At 36.7% G+C, this 20,702-nt stretch overlaps 1 protein-coding gene across 1 annotated transcript in view; it reads left to right on the forward strand.

Moving 5' to 3' along the window:
• LOC109093478 (cyclin-dependent kinase 18-like) overlaps positions 1 to 20,702 on the forward strand; it is a 57,917-nt gene that overhangs the window by 23,649 nt on the left and 13,566 nt on the right. Inside the window, exons 3-6 of the mRNA XM_042766777.1 lie at positions 14,747 to 14,874; positions 16,907 to 17,032; positions 18,332 to 18,388; positions 20,547 to 20,661. Coding sequence (XP_042622711.1) covers positions 14,747 to 14,874; positions 16,907 to 17,032; positions 18,332 to 18,388; positions 20,547 to 20,661 — 426 coding nt within the window. The remainder of the gene's footprint in view (positions 1 to 14,746; positions 14,875 to 16,906; positions 17,033 to 18,331; positions 18,389 to 20,546; positions 20,662 to 20,702) is intronic.

Here is a 20,702-nt window from a genome sequence, read left to right on the forward strand (position 1 = left end):
TCAGATTTCAAGGGAGATACTATAAAGCTAGACCACTTTAAGAATTTAAGACTCTGTCAAAGATCTACAGGGGGTTTTGCACACCTGCGGTTTTGTGATAAATCGATAATGCTTGTTATTGTCTAGTCTGTATCTTGTTTTAATTCTAAAGAAATAGCTTTTATACTCATTGTTTTGGATTCCAATCAACTTTATTAACAAAAACACCATATTATGGTGACAAAAAAAGAAAGCATATATATTCTGTTTCACTTGGAAATGCATTATATTATGGGAGTGTTGTGCATCCTGTTTCATATTGTTTATAAAAAAATCTGCAAATTTCACTATTCATGTCTAGATTTATACAATTGTAATAATCAAAATAGAGGTACAAACCACAAAAGATTCATGCGCAATCAAAAATGCCTCTTCTGTCAAAAAAGGTGTCCGGCAATATTGTTTCAAACATACTGCAGCCCCATTTTTTTTTGTATTTTTTTTTTAAGAAATGTATTTTATTTCACAAGGATGCATCAGTTTGATCAAAGGTGACATTTATGATGTTAAAAAAGATTCCTATTTCAAATAAGAGCTGTACTACACTTCTATTCATCGTGGTTTCCACAAATATTAGAATGATTTATATTGAATTAGAATGATTAATGATGGATCAGTGACACTGAACACTGGAATAATGTTGCTGAAAATTCAGCTTTGCGTCACAGGAATAATAAAATTTTAGAATATATTCAAATAGAAAGCAGTTATTTAAATTGTAATATTTTACAGAATTACAGTTTTTATTATTGTATGTTTCATCAAATAAAAAACAGCAAATCAAATCAAGGAGAAAATGCAACTTTGTAAGAATTTTGTCCATTTGCAGCAAGTACAAACAACCTACGGGTCTTAAAATTCCCTTGAGCTGAAGCTGAAGATTAGTAGCATCAAATTAGATGCCCTTAATCTGCCGCTAAATGGCAGTGTTTGGTCACTCCGACGATCTCTTCCTGTCCAAGCTAACATTTCTTGGTCAGAATAAGCTATAAGGTGCATAAGACTTTGTTGAAAGACAAAACTCTGGCTACACAAGACTGATAAAAATCATACTAAGAAGCCAAATCGAGCGATGAACTCTCTGTCCATGGCAGGACGGGGACTTGGATCTGGTTGCATGCTGGGAACAAACCATTTGTTTGGGGAGCAATCAGGCTCCTCAGCTGTCTGTCTGAGGCAGCTGTTTCCACATTGCCCCATTTTTTCCCAACCATGAACCAGCTGCTCCGATTGGCTGAAGGGACTGCACTTCCTCCACCCCCGGGAGAGACGGCAGTGATGGAGACAGCTGGAGCAGGATGGAGTTTGAAAGGGGGGAGCAGATATGAGGAGACGCAAGAGCGCTTTCTTCTATTTACCCCGTCCCCTTCCCTCCAGCTGCAAATGAACCTCCAAGCCAAGCGTGGCGGGAGAGACGTCTGTGGGTCGGGATGGAAAAAGTGCTGGAAACGCCTTGAGAAATGGAACGTTTCATTCTAATTTACTCGCCTATACACCTATGATTATTAGAACTCAATTACCGCAAGGTTAATGTGGACGAAACCGATCCGAATCACGTTTGGGAGTCTGACCTCATATTTCCTCCCTACCAGCATGTTTACCTCCATTATCTCGTTATATTTGTGATGTATCGCTGATCGAGATGCAACCAAGTCATTCTCCACGGAGAGGAGCCCATGATGGAGCCATCATGCAAATGTTGGCAGCAGTCTTTTGGTTAACAAGTGTTTCTTGATTACCACAAAGATGTAAGCTATATTTAATGATAATGCTTCCAAAATGGCTTTTCAGCAGATTCCTTGGAGGCTTCGAACATAATTACAGACCCAGAAACACCCACACACATACGCACACATCGCTTTTTTAAGCACACTAAATCTCATTGAGGAGTTTATACCACAAAGGGTGAATGTAATGTGTGTTGTGCAGAACTGAAAGAAGAGGCATCTCATTTAGAGACAGCCATCGAAAAACCACCAGCTGTCGTGTGGCCCGCTGGCTAGGCATGAATGAGAAGTGTGCTCATTTCTGATGAAAAACGGCAAGGACTACAGTGTCTGGATGGTTTCGCTCAGAGGTACGAATCAAAAACAAAATCATACGAACACAACAATAATGAAACGGGTGTTCAGGTGCACATAAAATAGCTCATATTCAAGCACACGTGTCATTCAAGCCTTGATATGATTTTATGTATTTATGTCTCACCTACCGGTACCGAGACTCGAATCCGCGACCTACTGTATGGGTTACAAGTCCAACTCTCTAACCATTAGGCCATGACTGAATAATAATAGACTAAAGAGTCTGTGAAGCAAAAAATAAATAAAAAATGGTGCATTGCATAATTCAAATTTTAATTTAAATTTAACTCTATATGTTATCTCGGAACTGTTTAAACGTCTGGTTGGTATCAGTTGACTATTTTTTTATTAAACAAAACCTATGGTAATCAATCAATAAATACACTGTTTTAAATTTTGGGACCAGAAAGGGTTTGCTTTTCGTTTGCAAAAATCATATACTTTTTAAAATTCTAAATGCTATCCATTTCAAATAATTGCGGTCCTATTGAACTTTATATTCATCAAAGAATCCTGAAAAAAATATGAAGAAATGTTCTCGAGCACCAAATCAATGATTTCTGAAAGATCATGAGACACTTAAGACTGGAGCAATGGCTGCTGAAAATTCAGCTTTAAATCACAGAAATAAATTACATTTTAAAATATATTACAATAGAAAACACTTATTTTAAATTTCAATAAATTAACAATATTACTGTTTTTCCTGTATTTTTTAATCAAATAAATGCAGCATTTGTAAGCATAAGAGACTTCTCTCAAAAAAATATATATATATATATAAAAAAAACTTACTGTTTAGAACAGTAGTTTCAATATTTCACTACATCACTTGACCAAATTTATTATTAAAAATTGTATATATATATATATATACAATATATATATATCTCAATCATGATATATGAAATATGCATGTCGCCTTGTTTATTTGCTTTTACTATTGTCACGGTTTACTGAGAACACTTTCTTACTACCTTCCCACTACACAGACTCCCTCTTCCGTGACGCTATGTGCAGGACTTTACATACAGAGGTCTAAACAGCGCGTTATGATTGTGTTGGGAGATGCACTGAAGCCCTGACAGCAGTCATATAAAGGGACCTTTAGTCAAAAATTTTGTATTTCATGTTCTATTATTAATTCAATTGTAAATGAGGAGTGCTAATAGTTTTCTGGATAATCAATTATAGTCCAGTGGGTCAAAGCCTTACGACCGACAATTTGCCTAATATCTGATGGCCTACTTTCAACTGGACACTACAATCAATTCTGTATAATTAGCTGAATGTGTGCTCCACCTGTAACCCCATAATGAAGCAAAATATGAAAAGTAAAATTAGTTTTACAAGCAGTCTCATGGTTCATACCAACAAATCTTCCAGTTACCAGCCCAGATCTTTAATCACAACCCCAGAGAGAGGTTCAAAACCACAAGGGCACAGCAACACGGCTTATCAGTCATTCACCTCAACCACTGAGCCACCTTGGTTTCAATGACAGCTCGATTTCTCTGCATTATTAATGTGTTGAGAGCTTCTGTCTCTGAACAGGGAAGGTCTACTTGAAAAGGGAAGTTAGGCCTAGAAAGAATGTTTCGTTTCCTTTATTCAAAGGAATTACAATTATAACATCATTTACTCACCCTCATGTTGTCACAACACTCATGACACTGATCCAAAGCCATGTTTCACTATATTCTTTTATTGTCTGTAAAAGGGTTGCGTGAACATTCTGCAATACATCTCCTAATGTTATTTACAGGTAAAATGATCATACACTCTTAAAAGAAGAAGAAAAAAACTTTTTTGTTATGCTGGTTCAAAGTCTCTTCAGAGACACCCAATAACAATCACTAAGTTAAGTGGTCTAAATGTATTTATATTGTCTGCGGAAGCCGTAGGACCACTAAATGTTCGTCCAATCATATTCTTCGATCCAAGAACCTTTATTTAAAAAAAAAAAAAAAAAAAAAATTCATGTTCTCACAGCAGCTACTAGTTTGTCAGCTGTTTTATGCCCCAATGGGACTCATGCCATAGCTTTGTTATAGATATAAGCCTCCGATACAATTCCTCAAGAGAGGTTTGAGCTCTTGGAAGTTCACAGAGATGTAGGAAGGTTCTTAATAGACCTGATACGTGTGTTTAGATGTGCAGACAGACTCTGCTGGAGCCCAGTGGGAGAAAGCGGTCTGGGAAGAGGGCTGTCTGAACCCAGAGGCCTCTAAGAAATAGGACACACACATACTCCAACAACCAGGGTCGACAGCAGCCTACTGACAGGGCAAGTACAAATACTAGTGCAGGTCCCGGAAAGTCATTTCAGGATAGAGCGCTGGAAACTGGAGGTTTCAAACACTTAGCTGTATGAAGATGTTGTCAGACATATCTATTATTCCTTATGACCTCTTCACAGACTCTGGGGAGATTCTACAAAGGGTCAAGCTACAGGGTTTTGCTTCTATTTTCTACTTCAGTATTTCATCCATCAGTAACTCTTCTGCAAAAGACTACCTAGCCTAAATATTTCACTTTCCAATTCTACTATTAATTCAGTCAAAGAGGATATTCAAAAAAAAAAAAAAAAAAAAAAAAAAAAAAAAAAAATAAATATAATATATATATTATATATATATATATATATATATATATATATATATATATATAGTGCATATTTTATATGTAATATTTTGAACTTACAGTACAGAAAAATATATAATTTAATATTTTGTCATTTATAAATATTTTATTATATATAATATTTATATTTAGTATTTTCATTATAGCTAAATACAAAATATCAGTATATATAAATGCAAAATTATATATTATGCATGAATTGACTTAGTTTATACATTTTAAATGAACTCTATTTCATTTGTTTTATAATAACAAACCCATCAGAATGATTCATATACAGTAAAAGATCAATCTTGAAATTATAAGAATGAAAATCAAAACAGTTTGATGGAACAAAACAGAAAAGAATGCAGGAGTTTTGAGATGCATTTTTTTCTTAAGAAAACATCATCTGTCTGTACTGTACAGTATATGTACATAACATAAACCAACACTTAAAAATAGCACCAACCAAATGCAAAGACAGGTAAGTTATAAACATTCAACAAATATATGGACAAAAGAAATCTATAAGTTATTACCACACACACACACACAACCACACACACACACACACACACACACACACACACACACACACACACACAAAACAGTCTTAAAATATATTTTGATGACAGTGGATTTGTTAAAAAAGCAGCAACAGCGGTGCTTTAGAACGGATGAATTTAGAGATGCAACTTTATGGAGAGTGTTTACCATACTGACAGAATAACAACATGCTGTCAGCATGCAAAAACCCTCTCTGCATTTATAAATTCATCCCTTTAAAGCAGCACAGCTAAAAATATTAAAGCTAAAACAAATTAGAAAGAAAAATGCTGTCCGACCATCATGACCCTTCCGCTTTCATCTCTAATATTCACAGCTTATGCAATCTCTCCTCAAGACTCCTCAAATAAGAAGGAAAGACAAATCTCCTGAGCGCAGCCCCTTGTATTTGCTTGCCCCACAAGCTATGTGCTTCAAACCTTCGGTGGCGCATCTGGATTTTGTCACTAGAGAAGGCCAGGATGTGATTTGACACGTACAGTAGATGAAGGTTTGGGATGAATATGATAGATTGGTGGGGAGTCCAGACCATGACTGGATTTCCTGGTGAGGAAAATCTCTCAGATAGAGCGCAAGAGGACCAGAAAGAGAAAGCGGGAGTGAGAATGAGCAGAAAATGACTCGCCTGCAACGACCCCAATTACCACCGAGGAGATCAAAGAGCTTGCTGCCACTGTGATATTTAAATGATGAGCCTGGATAGTGCCTCGCTTTTCATATCTGCAAATGAAGGAAACCAAGGCCCACCGCCGCCCTCTCCCTCTCTCATTCATTCGCCGCACCTTTGTGCTGGGGTTTGAAAGCGGTATATAACAGTTTCATCCGCCTATCGCTGAATATTAATGAAACCGAATGCCAACTGTAGGAACCTGTTTAATAAATGTGTGCATTTTTATAAAGTCAAAATATTTTAGAAAGTACGTTTGTCATTCAAATTATACATAATATTGTTTACATGCATCATTTGTACTATTTGCATTGAGATTACACTGATTTGCATGACAAGTAGTAAAGTGGTACTGTCTCTTTAAGACTATCAGAAGAAAAAGTGAAAGTGAAAAATCAGCAAGAACACGGCACAGAAGGTAGGCTACAGACATTTAACACTGAAGAAAAACAATATATCGACTTCTAAAACCATTTTTGTGTAACGTCCATTCAATGATTTACTACTTATCTCCCATAATCATTTTAACGTATCTTTTCAGGGAAAAATATGTATTTGATGAACTGTGATTCATAATCAGCATATTGTGTAATTAATTTGATTTAAGTTTTGAATCTACTCCTCTAGACTTAATCAAGAATAGACTGTCAAGAGTAGATTTATAATTGAATAAAAATGTGTGGATGCATGAATAAGTATATACTTGGACACATTCAGTGAACGTGGAGCAATAAACAATAAATAGGACACAAAAACACCATAAAGCATAATGAAAGTTAGTCATATGACTCATGAACCACATTTCAAATCCCCTGAAGCCATTTGATACCTTTATGTAGGAAATACCAATATTTAAATAGCTATTCGAGTTAAACTCGAGAACCAAATCACTAGAACAAATTTTACTGAAATGCAACACTAACCAGCCCTCCAACACTCCTCTCTCTACACGTTCTCTCAGTTTTTCCACTCTTTTTTTTTTTTTTTTTTTTTAATTAGCATATGTGAGCTAGGGGACATTTACCTCTCTCTTAACAAATCAGGGATAGCAAAACATTTAGCCGTCTGTTTTGGCAGGAACCATCCCCTGCTGCATTCCTAGGCCAGGTGTGAACATTAAATCGCAACTAAATCAATAAAAGAACGATAGAGAAGAGCGAGAGAGAGAGCAAACATCTAAGGCTGTGTGGGGGACCTGGTATTGAATTTCAGATCTGCTGAAAAGCAGGATGTTATATAAATATTGATGAATCAGATGGCTACCTGAGAGACAGAACAGCTATCTCTTGTTATCCGGATCCTGACGTTGCCTTTGTTAACAGTCTGCATCGCCATAGCAACAAGCAATTAAATGGCAGCATGCATTTAAACATCAGAGACAAGTTGAGATTCATGCTGCCGAACAATAGAAGAGGAAAAAACGCCGGCTGCGTGTGATTGCTCGGGGAATCGAAAAACGTTTCAGAGTGAGAGAGAAAAAAATTGATGGTAGACAAAGGCCGTGTAAGTGCTGAAGTGCACTCTATATCTCACAATACATAAGAGCTTGAAGCCTAGTTTACTAAAGTACACATAAAACGCGTATATGTAATAGTGACCTCACACTTTTCCCATTCATTTTCTCCGTAGGCATTTCAAAAACATCTCCAATAAAGCCTTGAACAAATCAACCTGCACTGAAGTATTCCAACATTTGATTTCAAACAAAAAATTATATGAAAATCTTAAAAAAAAAAAAAAAAAATCTACTTATTTTTATAAGACAGACCACTTGCAGAAAAATGAATAACAAAATGTTAAACACTGAAGTAGATTGATATAGAATATTAATTTAGTAAAAATCATTATTAAAATAACAAATTTAATTACATTTTAAATTTTAACTTAAGTAAAAGTAAGTTTTTGTAATTTTTATTCATTTTTTTTTTTTTTTTTTACAAAATGTTTATACTGTTTTTATTCATTTCTATTTCAGTTTTAGTTATTTTTAGTTCTTCTAACTAAAATTGCCTTGGCAACTAGCTGAAATACAGTTTTATTTCGGTAAAGGTTTATTTTATTCCAAGTAACTTTTTTATAGGTTTAGTTAAGGATTGAATCGCATCTGACACATACAAAATAAAGCCATAAACTTACAGTTGATTAAAAGTTTAAAAACAAAATATTGCAAAATATATAAAGATTTTAAGAGTGATTATGTAATTTGCTGTAAAAATTCTGGTCACTACTAAAATCTTTATTTCCATGGTAACACCTTCTCCTCTGATTGGTCGATATCTCATTAGTTCTTTAAAGTATATTTGGTTATTAACCACGCTTTTATGAAGTTGAAATCACTACAGAAGATGTTTAGATGTGAGATCTCTACTGTGCTCAGTATGAAAAAACCTAAAGCAGACACATGATTGGTTGAGGTATTTGGCATCATCCATTCAGTAACCACACTATTGAGGGTGCATTACGAAACATCCACATAAATGCATTGATACGATGTGTTGAGTGGTGCTGATACTGAAAGAATGAAAAGCCTTCAGGGTCCACTCTACAGTTATAATCCTATTACTAATGATCATCCATTGAAAAAACAAATTACCCAAGTATGGTAGTCTTTGAATATGTTAGCGCTAGCTAGCGCCTATTGCCTGAAACATCAAATATCGCTGGACAGAATCGGTGCTTCACCCTCGCAATTCATCGTGTTAATGTGGATACTCGGGTTTGCCAAATAAAGAAGGGAAGATGAAATAAAGGGCTGAAGCATTGGTCTCATTATGTACGGAGAGGGAGGGGGCGAGACAGGGCTTTTGATCACCCAGCGAGACCTACTCCTGCTTTCAAGACTGTCTTTGACATAAAGGAGCATTAGTGATCTTTTGTGCACCTAGAAAGGGTTTTAAAAATAGAATGAGAAGAGGGATGAAAGACTACAAAACAAATGAAACTGTGAGTAAAAAGGAGAATGGGGCGATCTGTCAGCCATTCACTTTATTTATACTCAAAGTGATTGTTTAGCTGTTTCGTGAACGGACATTTTGTCCTTCACTGCTGCAGTGATTATGAGTAATTACGCCAGGGGTTTTCTTGATCCAATGACAACGTCAGTCACTCAAATATGATGATCTCCTTCCTACGTGTGGATAAGGTTACTGAACGTTTTCTAGTATACAAACTTAATTGAACTGACTGTGCAAGCATTAAAGGGATAGTTCACCCAAAAATGAAGATTCCTTCATCATTTACTCACCCAAGTTGTTGCAAACCTGTATGAGTTTCTTTCTTCTGTTGAACACAAAGAAAATATTCTGAAGAATGTTGGTAACCAAATAGTTGTTGGTAGCCATTGTCTTCCATAGTGTTTTTTTTTTCTTTCTATTGAAGTCAGTGGCTACAAGTTACGGTCTTGCTGTTTTTTTTTTTTTTTTTTTTTTTTTTTTTTTTTTTTACAATTGTCTGTTGATTACGTAATACAATGACTTGCATTATAACCGAGCGGCAACCTACCGCTCTCTCTCGTGAAGCCAACAAGGAAGTGACTAAAACTGCAATTCGTTGACTGGCTGCAAAAGGGAGTCAGTCCCATAGACTCCCCATGTTAAAATGCCCAAATTTACAGCAGAAAAAAAAACATGTTTACAGCCTGGTTAAAAAAATGATTTTGGTCTATATAGCTAATTTTGCCCTTCATGACAACTGTGAGGGGGGTGATTTTTTTTATAACTCATCCGTTTAAATTATATTAAGCCTTAAAGTTATGCATAATTACCACTTGAGTGACAGGTGGATTGCCGCTGCTGACACTGCCGTCGAGCTAGGTGGGCGTGGCTTCAGCAACCAGCTCCCACCTTTTCACCCATTTTCGATTATCCGGGAGAGTCGAGCAGTGATGCGCTGCCAAGATGGCGACGGCCCGCTCTGCACACTCTTCAGGAGTCTACGGGTGACGTCACGGACACTACGTCCATGTATTTATACAATCTATGGTTATAACATTTACAAGTGTACTAATAGTACGTATGTCAAATTGACTACACATTCCAAGATGAATTTTCAGTGACTCTTTCTGCAGATAGGTAGATCTTTACACCTGTAGGTGGCATCTTTATGAGTGAGTCAATGTACCGGTTAATTGAACGCTCATTCGTTTAGGAACTGACTTTATGAATAAGTAATTGAATTTCTCGCTTAACCTATGCATTTCAAAAAACACTGAGGAACAAAAAAAAAATAAAAAATTTTTTTTATGAATGAGTCATGAGTCATTATATCAGCAATTTAAAAAATCTTAATTATTTTACACACACAATATTGTATTTTACACATACACACACAACTTATATATATATATATATATATATATATATATATATATATATATATATATATATATATATATTTATTTTTATTTATTTTTTTCACAGAATGTTACATTTTCTGATACACTTGTAAGGGCTATAGCTTGATATATTATACAATCAAGACATCAATATTTTATTATTTAAACTTTTAATATTTATATTTCTGAAAACAATGTGGTTGATATTGAAGATGCCTTTATTAATAATGAAACGTGAGCATCTGTCCCAGCCTTTGTCATTTTCCATCTATGACCTGAGACTCATGTCTCTCCTTCCAACTACACAATTGGATTTTTCACACCCTCATGCAGCTTTGATGATTTTCAAAGCTTCACATCTGTCCTCCTGCATTCGACAGTACAGAAACCAGTAACTGTGCATGGTGACAGTCTGGACTAGCGAGTCGATGCAGGTGGTCATCCTTTCCTTTCATCACGTCGCTATTAGCCTGAGCGGAGAGGTACAGTGAGACCGTGATGTTGGAGGTCAGTTTGTGTGCCAGCCCGGATCAGATGAGATGGGCTTTGATGTTTGGTGGGGGCCCGAGTCGCTCAAGCAGTTCAGATCCAATTTCTGACCCTGTTGTCGGCACACGCTCTGGGGTCAGAACTCTAATACCCCTTTGGTCTGTCAAGAAGGAGGGATTCTGATTCCTGCACAAACTCAAGACAACAACAAATGCCAAGTAAGACTAGAGCTGTTGATATTAACCAGTGTGCACCACAAGGAATTCAGATATTGTATTAGATGGGCGACTGCAGGGTCAGATGCCAATTCACTATAGATTCGATAGGCCTGGCAACTGACACAGGTTTCACGAATTTGATTCCATTTCACAAGCTCTTGATTCCGATCTTGATACATTTGGATATATATCAAGCACAGTGTTCATTCATGTTTATTTCGTGCTACTGTAGTAAAGTGGAAGAGATGATCAGTTCACATTCGCTCTACGCTGTCGCTTTAACTGAAATGCCTACAGCATTCATTAGATATCAGCAAAATTTGAAAATTTAAAAGCTAAACTTTGTTCCTTATCAAAAGTAACAAGGTGCAAAACTTGTTGCAATTATTGGTTGGTAGGCGCACTACAAAAAATATTTAGTGTGGCTTTTTTCACACCTCAACAGAAAACAGACTAAAGGTCCGTTCACACCAATGACAATAACTATAACAATAAACAAAGTTTTGAAAAACTTTATAATTCTATGAGAATAGGGAAGTTCACATCACAACTCTTAACAACACAAAGGAACAACATCATTGGAATAATTTTCAGAATAATTTTTCCAGCCGATGAATGACAAAACATTGACAATTAGAATGTAATCATTGGTCTCATGTAATTTTTTGACTGTATTAAAAGCAGGGTAGGTGATTTCGGAAAGGCTAGAAATAGCAAGCTAGCTTTGAAAGCATAAGATCCCACCCTCCCTGCATAAATACACTCTGCAAAGCCACGCCTCCTCCAAAACACCTGAATGCGCACAGGCAGACCAGAGGCTAACCAGCGGGACTATGAGAAACTTTAGAACAGGCTTTAGTTGGACAGTGGTTCAGTCTATTTCAGTTGCCTCAAAATAGCAAAGCGCCAGCAATGCACCTTAACACACCTCGTTTTCAGACCAGCACACCCATGGGTGCAAATGTATTTGCTATTTAAACAACATGGCGCAGGACGTGAAAATTAGATCTGCGTCAGGCTGAAACTAGCAAAAACACAGGTGTATGATAGGGCCCTCAGAGTCATAACAGGGACATGCAACAAACAGCTGTCGCGATCATCTCGGATAGGATAAAGACAGCCGTGGGTAATGTGACCGCGTCGACTGGCCGTCTCTGCCAGATGTGACATTTCGCTGCACTTTGCCTAAACGGCTCTGATAAAGAGTTCACTTGTGCAGTCCGGAGAGGATGAGACCAACCTAAATGAGAACGGCTAAGCCTAGCAGGCAATTCTCATTCAGTGCCGGGCTCGGCCCAATAATGAGGTGGATCTCAATTATGCCACCACGGCGCTGTGAAATGGTCCGGGGGCTCCCACCTCAATGCCTCTGGAGGCCCTTCAACCACCTCGTCCAAATTGAACTGATGGAGCAGAAAAGCCATTTTGATTTTCGTTCTCATCCTCCGAAAACATGGTTTGGCAGTGATTATGCCAGGGTGCTGTGGGCATCTGCCGTGCGCTTGTGAAGGGGGTAAGCCGTGGCATCGGTGGGTCCCTATCGGACGTGCCGTATAGGGGCTAATTGGATTTGTGCTGACAGTCTGTTGACACAGACATTATTAATTGGGGTGGCTGGATTGACACCCACTTAGATAGCCACATCATAAATGCATGAAACTCAGCACGATAATTGTGATCGCTCCGCTAACTGCGGTGGGCTTGATTAATGATGCCGTCATCAGCATATGCCAAAGCTGACCTCATGGTTATTGAGTTAGCATGCTAATCAGAGAAAAGGTGGAACGTCTATGGCTCATTCGCACTTGAGAGAGGCATGAGAGATTTTTGAGGCTCTTCAAACAACTCTTAAGACTTAAAGGGGTCATATGATGCGATTTCAAGTTTTCCTTTCTCTTAGATTGTGCATAGATAAGATCCCTGAATTTGCAAAGACTAAAGTCTCAAAACCAAAGAGATATTCTTTATCAAATTTAAGACTCTGCCATGCCCCTTTAAAACAGCTCATTCAAACACACCCCCACGTCTCTACATCACGATGTGGAAATATTTGCGTAATGCCACCCAAATGTTCACGCAAATAAAGAAGGTGTGGTTTCAGTAACCGCAGTTAGTGTTTAAGCAGCCATGTAGGGAGATGCTGTGTGTTTCTAGGTGAAAGCAAAAGCACTTTATTTGGCCTTCGGAAAGTAGATGCATATAGGAATCTTTAAGATTACTTACAACAGAACAGCAATGCATTTATAGACGACCATTTCGTGAACCTAGGAGAGGAGGTAATTCTGACTTTGCTACGACAATCTGGCGCTCCTGAATTAGCTACTGCAAGTATGTTTTGTTATTAGTTTAAGTATTTGCTATTGACTGTTCAAATGGGGAGTTTTGCGTGTCGTGTGTGTGTGTGTGTGAGAGAGAGAGAGAGAGAGAGAGACAGGGTCACACTGTTGAGTCAGCTGTCTTAACCATCGGTGGCTTGTGTACTGCAAACACAAGTTTCATCACGGTGTCTGTCACACGACTCTGTTCCCCTTTCGGGCTTGAACTGATGGTAAAACTAAGGATATTATTAACTGTCTTTACCTTTATTTTAAAAGATGAAACTAGCGATTATGAAAAGGGGCGTTACATTTCTGACGAGTGCTGGCGGTGTTCGGCCAATCACAATGCACTGAGTCAGTTGGCCAATCAGATCAGACTGCGATTGTTGGAAGGAGGGACTTTGTAGAAAACAACGCGTTTGTCAACATATTCTGTTACACCAAATACACCAAATAATGATCTTTAAAAAAGCATCATATGACCCCTTTAATGAATGCAGCAGTTGCCATTGGAATTTCTGGAGTAATAGAAGCAACAACCCAGCACAGCGGGATCACTAATACATGGTCTATAGACATTGAGTGTGGGGACAAAACATGCTACAGGAAAAAAAAAAAAAAAAAAAAAAAAAAAAAAAAAAATATATATATATATATATATATATATATATAATGTATATATAGTTTAAGTTTACTGTATATATCAAGGAATAGTTGTTGTTTTTTTTTGGTTCAGCATGTTCAGAAGTGTCTGCTTTTTTCCGTTTGCTCACAAAATGCGTTTTTCCTGGCCTATCACTCAATACCCTTAAATACAACAATACTGTCAAATATTTATTATAAATATTGAATGAGTTGAGACTAGAGGATGGTCTCTGACTATAAGCTCTATCTACTGCACCACAGTCAGACAGAAAATCCTTACAGTGTTGACAAAATAATCAGATTTTGTACATCACACATCTGTTAAATGCTGCATACATTAATATGACCAAATAAAAAAGGGACACTAGCACAACTACTTAAACTAATAAAGAAATTACATAAATTATATCTATTATTTAAATAATAAATTATATATATATATATATATATATATATATATATATATACACACACATATATACATAATACAATATTATATATATATATGTATACCATCATACTACTGTTATACTTACTTCAAATCCATAGTTATTTCATCAACTGGCACATTTGTGTTAAGCACATTGTAGTGATCACCTCTATTACCATTTTCAAAACTGCTGCCATATAAAGTTGTGTGAATCAACGATATAAACTTAGGGAACTCAGATAGAAGAATCATCTAGACTGTAAAAAAGATTTTTCAAAGTTATAAATAAAACAGATGATTGGAGTATGTTTTATATGATTGTGTCCTACAGGTGTGGTGCCCAATAGTCTGGGTCTACACAGCCTGCAACCCAGTCCAGTGGCTCCAGACAGCCAGGCTCAATCTCCCACCCAACTGCAGTACTGCAACAAAGTCCAGCACCGCCGATTCTCCATGGAGGTGAGTCACATTTAATCATCTCATCCTTCTCCATGCTAAAGCCCAGCCAAGTGTCCTTTCCAGAAGCTTTGATGGAGTCCCAGTGATCCTAACAGAACAACACAAGCTCTGCTTGTAATCTTGTCTGAGTCCTTAATAAAGTCCTTGCCAGAGGCACTAAAGCCTCGTTATCAAATGCTTTGTTTCTCTTTAAGGTGAGACTAGGTAAAGCCACAAGTACTAAAGCAATGATAAGTTTTTGTCTGACTGCCATAAAACACTCCTTTACTATGGTAATCACAGTTATGTGGAGGCCCTAAAGGGACACGGTGATAGTAAAAATATTAGATGGAAAAATTATATTTTAACGCTTTTGCATTCTCATGAAACTTAGCATCTGCTTGCAAAACTTTTGTGATGGAAATATTATGAAGTGGGAAAAAAACTATATTTCAGTGCTTTAGCGAGTGACTTCAACGGGAATGCAATAGTTTAGCGAAAAATGCAAAGTTTCTCAGAGAAATTAACTAGTTTTGTGTAAGAACACAAGGTTTCACAAGGGATCACAGCAGTGTTGTGAAAGAATGTAAAGTTGCTCAGTTGATCACAATAGTTTTGCAAAAATTGCGATAAAATGTAAAGGTTTTCGGGGGAATGCATTACTTTTGCAAGAGAATACAATGTTTCTTGGCTGAATGCATTCCCATTCCTTAAAATTAATATTCCTATTGTATTTCTAAAATGATTTTCACAATGCAAATCGTTATAAATAAAAAGTAATTATTCACATTACGTATTTTTGCATATTAGTAAAATTATTCATCATAGTTTACCTTCTGTTCAGTCATGATCACTGCAATGCTTTACACACACACATATTTTTTTTCAAGGAACCTTTTGAAGAATTTTGGAAATGTTATATATATATACATATATACATATATATAAAAGTCTAATTTTCTCAAATTGTGTTTTAGTTACTATGGGATTTCAGCAGAAATTGTAGTTTCCATGGTGAATATATATATATATATATATATATATATATATATATATATATATATATATATATATATACTGAAACAAGCATATATAAACAAGCAAGTTCAAAACAAACCATGCCAATTGGATTGGCAAATGACAGCAACAGACTAACCAGAGGTTGCATGAGGCTGCTGCCTTTTACACTTCTCTTCCACCATAATCATCCATGCGATTTAGTATCTGTATGAGAGAAGAGCCTCAGTTGGAAGCACATGAGAAAGATGGAGTCCATCATTAAATGGAGTGGAAGTATTACCTGTAAGTTAGTCCGGCACCACAAAAGACTGACTCCGCATTCGGAGTGCTCTTTGCCTCGGCTGTCAGCTTTCTTATTCAGTGGCCATGAATCTAGAGGGGGAAAATTGGAATGAATGCCCTCTCCCATTTTCAAATCCAACGGCTTCTTTTCTGCTCTCACAAACCTTTTATCTGCACAGTGCACCCTTATTTTATTCCCCCAGGCATGACGGGAGAGCGTGGAAGAGAAAGGAGGACTTTTTATTCCCTGGTTTTATTGAGAATCGCTGGCTAGTTTTATTGCATGACCGTACATACTCAGCCACAAGGCAGAGCGGGAGGAATCACAGGGAATGCTGTCATTTTTCAGAGCACATAAGATTCCCTCTCATTGCCGTGCTATTTTTGGGCCTCTCCTAACCGCGGCGATGAATTGAGTTACAAACAAACTCCATCAGAGCTTCTTAGATGCGAGAAAATTGTTGGATATACTTCAGCTCTTCATAAGATACAATATTTGTGCTGCCCTGCCTTGGCTTGTTGAGATTACGACAGGATCCTTTATTGAGTGAGAGTCTTCATACTGGAGAAAAGTGACAGGTTTTCTCATTGTCATGCCGAGTTCATCATGGTAAGAATAGTCGGTTCTGCCTATAGGCGTAGAGCTGTGTTGCGTGGTGGAGAAAGCTGTCATATTCACCTTGACACGCTGTGTTTTCATATGTGTGCTAGCTGAACGCTAATAGCTGACAGCTCTTTGATGTGTGTGCAGGATGTAACTAAGAGGATGTCTCTGCCCATGGACATCCGTCTCCCACCAGAGTTTCTGAAGAAGTTACAGATGGAAAACCCTCCACCGTGCAAACCGCTCAGCCGCATGTCCAGAAGAGCCTCACTGGTTAGTAACGGAACAAAACAGGATTAGACAGTTACTGATGCAATATAAACAAAGACATTTCATAATGTTAATGCTAATAACTACAGACTAACCAAAACCTTAACACTGCTAACCTGCATTTAAAATAGAATAACTACAATTTAAATAAAAAACATTAAATATAAAATGTGCAGTGCACATATCCACAGATAATTAATGTGCATCTCGTCAGTAAAGCCGGTTCTCTAATCAGTGGTAAATTCCATCTGGTGCGTGATTCTACATAGAGCAGCTGTTACTACACAGAGCCGTTGTTAACTGACAAGCTGCGCAAATCCATGCTGATAATGAAAGTGGATTTGCACAGCTTGTCAGTTAACAACGGCTCTGTTCCCATTCATTTTTCCCATGTTTAAGAGTTATAATGCATAAACTAAACCAACCAGCTATGAGGCTAACTTTGATTTGATGCAAAAAAAAAAAGACAAAAATGGCTTTAATGATGGGTAGAGTTACAATGCTATGAAGCATAGTGAATGACATAATCAAAATAAAAATGCTATAAGAAAAATACAATTATTGATTTAATGATGTTGATTATAGAAAAAAATATATAATTTATGGTAATTGCACAATATGCATCTTATTCATACAAATATTTAGAACAAACAAATAGGCAGTTCAACTATTGTCAAACTATACTATTGCTTTCAAACTTATTGTGAATAGTGCAATACACAACATGCACAACAGGTTTGTGCACTTTTAATGAGTTGTGCACTTACTACTTAGCATGCCACTCATCTACAAAACAGCCTCAGCAGCGCTGAAAAATATTGATAAAAAATACTTGCACATGATAACAACATAATGTGCATTGACAGCATGACTAAAAGAACTGCTAACAAACATTATTATAAACGTCTTCTACAGCCATTTTTCTCTTTAAGGTCAATTGCTATAAAATAATTCTGCTGCCGCTTTCAAACAAAATGCATTGTAAAACATGCTACAACAGGCTTACATGCTTTTAAAGCATTGGTCGCATACTTGCGTAGAATATGTTTTTTAGTCTAACTCAGCATGTCCTTCTGCTACAAACAGAAAAACCTCAGTGGTTCCTACACAATGCCCTTCACTCGCTCCACTTCACATTAAACAATACTAGCAACCCAAACAACAGCCTCACTTATAGTGCTTATTTACATGATGATATCCACACACTGTTTACAGCTCCTAAAACTATTCATAAATGTTGTCAACAGTCTATTTCAATAAATTGAAGACACTTTGCTCACACTGTATTCCATTCTTTTCCAGTCGGACATTGGCTTTGGGAAACTGGAGACCTATGTGAAGTTGGGAAAACTAGGAGAGGTAAGATGTTGTCAGAAAAAAAAAAAAGATGGTATAGGCAAAAATTAAAAACATAAAACAGCAGCCATCGAAATGAAGAACCAAATGTGTTCATTACGAGATTCCCCGCAGGCAATTACAGTGAATATGAGTCGTGTTGAATGTGGATTCTGATTTAATGGGCTTTTTTTTGGCATGAAGAGACATCAGTCTATAATATGCTCAAAGCTGTACAGCGACTAGCCCGTCAGTTTTCCATTAAGTGCAACAAAGCATGCATATTGCAAATTGTGTACTACACACAACCCTAAGGAATACCGTATCTACTGACTGTGTGAGAAAAACCTGAAGTACTGGAAAAAATACTGGACAAGGACTGCAGTGAATTGACCTCAATAAAGAAACAAATAGCAGTAAAGTAGGTTTAATATCTTGGTATCAGCAGTAATAAACGTTTTCATTAATGTTTAAAGGTGCTTTTATAGCTCTGCCTGGAAAAGTCAGGGAAATTAATAAAATCTTTAAAAGTGTGCTATGGCTAAATTCTATTTAGTATCTTTTGTGAGTGAAATATCTGTTATATCACAAACCTTGACCTATTATAGGCATGTGATTTAGCAGACACTTTTATACAAATTAATTTACAAGGATTATCGATTTACGAGGACAATCACCTTGGAGGAATCTTTGGTCTTGCTACAGTAAGTAAATGATGGGATATAGTTCATGGATCTACCCGAAGGCTTTGTAGCAAACTCATTTTTAAAGAAATTAATACTTTTATCCAGCAAGGACACATTAAATTGATCAAAAGTGGCAGTAAAGACATTTATTATGCTAAAAAAAAAAAGGCTGTTCTGCTGTTCTTTGGAACTTTTTAAAATAATTTCCACAAAAATATTTAGAACAAGTGTTTTCAAAATGTCTCTTGAAAATTTTCTAAAGGATCAATAAAATAATTTTTATAATATACAGTACTCACATAGAAAACACTCTTAAATTCTAATATCATTTCACAATATTACTATTTTTACTGTATTTTGATCAAATAAATGCAGCCTTGGTGAGATGAGAGACTTTTAAAAACATTAAAATTTCTTGTGATCTTAATCCAATTTTTATATTTCAATAGAGTAAGAAACTTTTTTTTTATGCATTTTAGCAGATGCTTTTATCCAAAGCGACTTACAGTGCATTCAGGCTAACATTTTTTACCTAACATGTGTTCCCTGGGAATTGAACTTACAACCTTTTGCGCTGCTAACCCAATGCTCTACCACTGAGCCACAGGAACACTTTAATCCACTATCACTCTTCATTATCATCCACTTGCAACAAAGTACTAAAAAGTACCATAAAAACCTTAAAAGTTCCTTTATTTTTTGGAAATTTGAACACTTTTTCTAGTTATGCTCATCTCCAGCCAATATATGGGTAATCTCAATATGAAATGACTTCCATAAACAATAGCTCACCAGCTTTAAAGAGCAGGTTTGAATTTCTAGCTCGCCTCAGCTGACATTGTGGTTATAGACAAAAATCTCTTACCAAAATAGAAACTAGATCAACAACCCTACAGATTTGTCTGAAGTTTCATACTGGTCTAGTCCAGTGGTTCTCATCTGGTGGACTGCAGGTCTGATATGGTTCAGGAAAGCAAGAATAAAAACAACGTTGAATGCAAAAATACAATGCAACTTAACATATTATTGTGCACATAGTATAGACAATGTGTTTTTATCAACTATATCTCTTATTGTTGACATCAGTGACCATGTTTCCAGTCAATCTCTATAATATTTTATCATAAATGAATCTGTCATTTGGTAGGAGCTTGTGAAAATCAGACAGATGTTGACATGGAAAACAGATGTTTCATGAACAAAACTAAACAAGGATAAACTCTGAGGTTAACCTTGTTAAGGCAGTCCACTGAAATTCAAGAGACATCTGAAAACCAAACATGTTCTTAATTTGGCATCTTGCTGGGCTTATGCAGTTTATGGTATTTAGTAAGGTCTGATTTCAAGACATTTCTGATTTCAAATACATCATTTTGGTGCTACTGTATGTTAGGTTGCCAAGGTAAGATCTGGATCCTCAAGTTAAACCAGTTGTGAACCACTGATCTATTCTGTACCACTCCTGACATATTTTTGCCTTCCTGTCTGTCATACAGGGCACATACGCAACGGTATTCAAGGGTCGCAGCAAACTCACAGAAAACCTGGTGGCCCTGAAAGAGATTCGTCTGGAGCACGAAGAGGGCGCCCCGTGCACGGCCATACGGGAAGGTGGTGTCCTCCTCTCTCACTGACACAACTATGATTTCCAG

Source organism: Cyprinus carpio, chromosome A11, assembly GCF_018340385.1.
Source record: "Cyprinus carpio isolate SPL01 chromosome A11, ASM1834038v1, whole genome shotgun sequence".
Taxonomy (NCBI): Eukaryota; Metazoa; Chordata; class Actinopteri; order Cypriniformes; family Cyprinidae; genus Cyprinus; species Cyprinus carpio.